Raw genomic sequence first — 6,270 nt, 5'->3', positions numbered from 1 at the left:
CACCACCTACTTTTCGCTCGGGTCCCCCACCATGGCTGGCGTCATGGGTTAATGAAGGACTTATCTGGGGGCCGCCCAAAGACGTGCCCTGGCTGTAGGGCCGTATTCGAGATCTTCCAGAAAGAGATATCAATTTGACCGTAGTGGCGCAAGTCATGGTGATTCGCCACACACTGCCCTGCAAACATCGACCTCTTCGCCTGTGGCAGTTCAATCCAGAGGGACCACGAGTCCTACAACATTTCATGGGAATGACACCCATGGAGATGTACAAATCGTTCTTCGGATCACAAGCAAGGTGTCCGGATTTGTCCGAGGACGCAGGTCTGAGCTGCAATCGCCCGGATGCTAAAGTAAGTAGCCCCGTATTTGGATACACCATCCATATTTTTATCAAATCTACCCTTTAGCAGAGTTGTCCTTTGAACATGAGTGGATGGCGAAATCAAAGCTTATCAGGTGTCCAGCCCCCCCGCCCGAGACCGTGCCGAATCCCATGTTGACCAGGATGCTGAAGGTCGCGCCGTTGGCGGAAGGCGAAGGGGGGACCCAAGGAGCTACCACCTCCACAAAGGAGGCCGTTAGGAAGGGAAGAGTCAAAAATTCTCCCGACCAGGGAAAGAAAAGGACTGCCTCTGAAGACCCGGAGGTTATAACCTCAAAACGGGGAAAGAAATCTTCGTCAGAGGGTTCGGCACCGGAGAACGCCCCAGACGAATCGCCCCCTAAAGGGGACCCGCTCTCCCCCGAGACGTAAGTGAAGGGAGGGGTTCCATAATGAATGACACATGTTTTATTCCTGAGGGAAATGACCGAAACATTATCTTGCAGTTCGGATCTCAACCCTTCTCAGCAGAGCTCATCTTCAGGGGATCTTCATCCAGAGATGATAGAGAGCGAAACGCCTCCCCTTGTTCCACCGTCTCACGAGGCTGGCGACCCCGAGGTATCGTCCCGGAGGGTTTTTTCAAGTCCGGACCATGGAAAAGGTCGTCAGACTAGTCCGGCACCCTCTTGCGCGCCGGCGGAGGGGCTGAAGGATCTGCTTGGTAGGGCGTCCATCTCAGAAGAACACCGTATGTTGATGGATACAGTGATTGGAAGGATTTCATCTGCGGAAAGTGGATTGTACAAAGCTGCCAGGAGTTTATTAACAGGTTTTGAGGTACGGAAAAAGGTGTACCTTTTGGTAGAGCCGCATATTAAATGTGCCCTGTATGAATAGTAGCCCCTGAGACTCTGTGGGGCTGTTTGGATGGTGACCAACACTAGCCTTACCAAAAAATTGGTCACGCCCACGATATTTGGCTAGCGTTTGGTCTGGTACCATTTTTGGCTCGCCATCGTCGACTTGGACGCGCCCGCGTACCGTTTTCGCCAACTCGCGGGCAAAACAGCGGCGCGGAAATCAGCCGCCAAAATATTGGCTGCCAAATCTGGCGCGAGCCAGCCACCGTGATATAAAAGGCACGATTGATTTTTCCCCACCTGTTCGCCACTTTCCCCATCTCTCTTCTTATCTCCACGCACAGAAGCGCTCTTGATCCAATCACCGGGCGGCCGCGTTCTGCGTCGGTGCCAGCTTCTCCGGCGGCCGGCGACCGGCGACGCTGCTCCACCTCTCGCCCTCCTCTCCCAGTCAAGCTACGCTCCAAGGTCAGCCACTGAAATCCCCATCCAACACTACTCCGATCCCCTTTTCTATGGTCTGATTTGTGAGCTCAAATCCCCATCATCCCCTTATGGATGTATGTATTGTACGGAGGTACTACTTGCTAGATCTGAGAATTGCTTGCTGAATCCTCTTCCCTGTTTGCTGGAAGTAAAATTGGAATGGGACTCCCGTGCATGTTGTTGGTTTGCTGCAAGTAAAAACATATGAGACTCTCATCCATATTCTTTGTTTTTTTTGTGGGTGATCCATGTTCTTTATTTGACGCAAGTCAAATCACATGAGAATAATGATGTTAATTAGTTAATTAACCTGGTATGGTTCTGAAAGTAGTATGGTCTGTTCTTCCCTTTTTGTGCCATATGTATGGTCTCTATTTTTAGAACATTAAGGTGGATTTTTTGAAGTTGGATATACATAGTTAACTACTGAGACATGCTTCGATTTTTTGTCCATCAAGGTGTATTTTTTTTACAAGTTGTGCATCCTTGGTACTGGTTAGAAGCAGGTTTGCTTTCTAACATGTATCTTTTAGCAAGTAATCATTTGTAATAATGTACCAAGTTAGCTCATTCATATTTTTGTACATTTCATATTGACCCAGATGGACATGGATCAACAAAGATATTATTATTACAACATGTTGAAGCGGAGAACTCTCTGTGTTATTGTTCTACTCTTGGCCCTCTGGTATAGAAGCAGAGATGGTAGAAAATTTAGAGGTAAAGGCAGGAAGTATGGTCCATTAGTTCAGAGAGACATCTACAGAACTAATGTACTAATTAGGCTCTTTGACACATCGGATGCAACATGCATCAAGCAATTAAGGATGACTCGAGCTGTATTTTACAAGCTATGTAATAGGCTTAGGCAGAAGGAGTTGTTAAGTGACACATTTCATGTTTCGGTAGAGGAACAAGTTGCAATGTTCCTATACATGGTTGGTCAGCATCACACAAATTCATCTGTTGGATTTTGGTTCTGGCGATCTAGTGAAACAGTGAGCAGATATTTCAATATTGTCCTGCGTGCGATGGGGAAGTTAGCACGTGATCTAATTTATATTAGATCGACGGACACACACACAAAAATCACTAGCAGCCCGAACAGATTCTACCCGTACTTTGAGGTAATCCTTAGACCATAGATTTTTTTACTGATTATACAAGATCGGCCTAGCCCAAGCTTGACATGAACTTCCCTTTTTCATATTCGTAGGGATGCATAGGGGCACTAGATGGCACTCATGTTAAGGCTTGTGTTCCTGCTCACATGGTGGACAAATTTAGGGGCCGCAAGTCATATCCCTCCCAAAATGTGCTAGCAGTTGTTGACTTCGACCTTCGGTTCACATATGTTCTAGCTGGTTGGGAGGGCTCTGCCCATGATTCTCTTGTGCTAAAAGATGCCCTCTCACGTTCAACAGGTCTGAAAATACCTGAAGGTACATATACAACTTAACATACATGTTTGTCATTGTGGCGTTCCAACTTGACCTCAGCTCACCATTAGTGCAACATGGTTGTAGGGAAATTTTTCTTGGCTGATGCCGGGTATGCTGCAAGGCCGGGTATATTGCCTCCTTATCGTGGTGTGCGTTACCACCTAAATGAATTTGCTGGACCCCATGAACCAACTACTGAAAAAGAATTATTCAACCACCGTCATTCATCACTTAGGACCACAGTTGAACGAGCATTTGGGGCTCTTAAGAGTCGCTTCAAGATTCTTACTCAGAGGCCCTTCATACCTTTAAAATCTCAGATTAAGGTGGTAGTTGCTTGTTGTGCTTTGCACAATTGGATATTAGAAAATGGTCCAGATGAATATGTTGTGGATGAGGCGACATGGTATGCCAACCTCCCAAGGAGTAGTGGACGGGTTCGTGATGAAGAGGCTGACATACGTGAGTGGGCTGCCAAGCGTGATTTATTAGCTCAACAGATGTGGGCAGATAGAGAGAGTGCAAGTGACAATTGAAGGATGTAGTGTTTTGATTTTGAAGCTACAGATGTCGAAGCTTGTAGTGTATCTTTGATGTATTTTCATGTGAGGGAACAATTGAAGGATGTAGTGTTTTGATTTTGATGAATTTATGCAACTTATTTTATCATTGTAAGATTGTCTGACTTATTTTAGTATGTAAGCGTCAAGTGTTGCTGAAGATGGGTGTTTGTATGTTGGTCGGGACTATGCTTCTAGTGCATTTGTTTAATCACTTTAAATGGTTTGTGTTGGTGACCTATCTGCAGGTCATGGGGAAGCAAAAGCTCACTATAAAGACCGAGGAGGAGTCAAATCCTCGTGAGAAGTACATAACCTGGACTGACGAGGCGACAAGGTTTATGCTTGATTGGTACATTGAGCTTCGTAAGGACAAACCTGCAACTTTCAAGTTCAAGAAACAGCACCACTTGCACTGTGCTGATGCTTTGAATGGCAAGTTTTCTCTTGGTGTCACTCAAACCCAAGTGGACCGACACTACCGGTCATGCAAGGAGAAGTGGGGCTGGGTGCGTCGCGCCATGGCCAATAGTGGCAACGGCTTTGACAGGATTAATTTCACATTCACACTTTCTGAGTCAGAAAAACAAAACCTAAGTGTAAGTTTGTATTACTGTGTTCTCTTGCTTCTATCATAGTCTAATATGAAAATAGGTGGATAGGCTGCTATTATCCATATATGTGCTTCCTATTCATTGTCCTTTATTGTGATTGCTTAGTATTTTACCATCTTTTTCTTTACCTTATGTGCAGAAAACTGCAGTCAATTATCTTACTAGACCCATCAGGTTTTTTAATCAATTGCAAGAGTTATTCTCTGACCAGTCCCATGCCGATGGCTCGCTTGCAACTGACCAAACCACTGTCAATGTGGATGATGATAGTGATGACAGCGAGGAAGTGAGGGAACTTGAGGCCAATCTAATTCCAGTTGACAGTGATGAAGCTGACTCTGACACTATTAATCGTCATAGTCCTAAAGTTGACTTGGAAGGCAATTCTTTAAACAAGAAGCGCAAGCACGTGTCATCTTCACCTTCCAAGAAGCCAACTAAGGGGAAAGCAAACAAGAAGGGCAAGATATCTAATGATGATATGGCTGCCAGTATCAAGAAGCTAGCTGACTCTCTTGCATCTCCTATTGTTTCTGTGCAACCAATGCCACCTACAGATCCATATGCAAACCTTTGGAAGCGGATAAATGCCCTTACCATACCAGCTAAGGATAAACTTGAGATTGTAGCATATCTATCCAAGCCAGATCAAGATATCTTTCGTAGTTACCTCAACTATGCTGATGAAACAATTCTTGGACAGTGGGTCCTTAGCTTCTTCGAGCCTCGGTTTCAAGAAGATGGTGGCAATGGTGGATCTGCAACTGCTCACTGAATGGCCACATGACTAGATAGAGATTGCGGCTTCCTTTTGTTTACCGCTAGGAGCATGGGTAACATACATCATGCATATTTTGTCTATATAGAGCAGGCTGGGTGCATCATATTTTGTTTATATGGAGCAGACTTGGTGCTAGTCTGACTAGTATGACTTACTTGGTCTGGTAAAGACTTGGTTACTATGTGAATTTTATTTAGCCTCCTTGATGATTAATCTGATGTATCGAACAATATGAGTTATCCAATGTATTAGTTGAACCATGTCATTGTCAATTTATGAAATGCATGCTTACAGTTTGTCTCTCTGTGTGTTTCTAAATTGAAAATTTGTATTAATGTCATGTGATATATGTGAGGTAGTGTCTGATGCTGATCACTTTTTGGCTGGCATGCATTTTGGAACCAAACCAAACACAGTCCAATCAAGGTTGCCAAATATTTGGCTTCAAACCAAACGCTGGCCAATGGTTTTGCCAAAAAGTTGGCAAGTGCTATGGGCTACAAACCAAACAGCCATAACCTGCCAATTTTTTGGTCTTGCCTTCAAGTTGGCCATGCCAATAATTTGGTAGGGCTAGATGGGGCACAATCCAAACATACCCTGTGTGTCATCACGAGTGACGGCGCACAGAGGATCATAACCCCAGGTATAATATGTCGCCTATTCCATGAAGGTGGCGAGGCGTTCGGTGGCTAGCCGGACTGATGAATCTGCCGAACTAAACCGGCAACTTGACATAGCAGATGCCAACATCATGCTTGTAAATAAGCAGCTAGATGAGGCTCATGGTATGTTCAAAAGACACCCAGTAATAGGAGCTTGATGCTCGGGCCTTATATGTATATACTTAATGTAGATGGTGTTGCTGCCGTGGAGAACCTTCGGGCGGAACTTGCCCGAGCCAAGGAGCAAGCAAGGAAAAGTGATGCGGCTGCCGTTAAAGCGACTGAAGAGCTAAAAGCCGAACAGGCTGCTCACTGCCATAGCAAGAAGGAAATAGCCGAGATGGCCATAAAATTGAAGGATGCTACCGACCGCTGTAAATTTCTTGAACAAGAAGATAGGGCGGCTCAGAAGGACCTTGAAAAGATCACTATCGAAGCCAAGGATACTCGCTCTGCCATGAGAGCGATGAAGGAGGAGTTGCGTCAGGCCGGAGATATCACGGCTGGAAAGCCTTATATGCTGCAAATGAAGTT

General features: G+C 45.2%; 1 protein-coding gene across 6 annotated transcripts; it reads left to right on the top strand.

Annotated features, from left to right (window-relative positions):
• The first annotated feature begins 1,258 nt into the window (after nucleotides 1–1,258).
• Nucleotides 1,259–5,177, top strand: LOC119344772 (protein ALP1-like). 6 transcript variants are annotated; one of them, XR_005166815.1, is made up of 5 exons: nucleotides 1,259–1,656; nucleotides 2,277–2,801; nucleotides 2,891–3,116; nucleotides 3,925–4,275; nucleotides 4,561–5,177. XR_005166815.1 is itself a non-coding variant. In XM_037615124.1 (5 exons), exons 3-5 carry the CDS (start codon nucleotides 2,277–2,279, stop codon nucleotides 3,650–3,652), a joined length of 1,203 nt encoding a protein of 400 aa, XP_037471021.1. In that variant the 5' UTR covers nucleotides 1,259–1,656; nucleotides 2,133–2,180; the 3' UTR covers nucleotides 3,653–3,836. The 6 variants fall into 6 exon arrangements, 5 of the variants coding, with proteins under 5 accessions (XP_037471021.1, XP_037471016.1, XP_037471035.1 ...); XM_037615124.1 differs by lacking the exons at nucleotides 3,925–4,275; nucleotides 4,561–5,177 and adding exons at nucleotides 2,133–2,180; nucleotides 3,201–3,836; XM_037615138.1 differs by having other exon boundaries at nucleotides 1,376–1,656; nucleotides 4,430–5,177.
• The last annotated feature ends 1,093 nt before the right edge of the window (nucleotides 5,178–6,270 follow it).

The sequence above is a fragment of the Triticum dicoccoides genome, chromosome 1B (genome assembly GCF_002162155.2).
Source record: "Triticum dicoccoides isolate Atlit2015 ecotype Zavitan chromosome 1B, WEW_v2.0, whole genome shotgun sequence".
NCBI classification, from domain to species: Eukaryota; Viridiplantae; Streptophyta; class Magnoliopsida; order Poales; family Poaceae; genus Triticum; species Triticum dicoccoides.
Note: the sequence above shows the minus strand (reverse complement) of the source record. Positions and strands in the feature narration are given on the sequence as shown.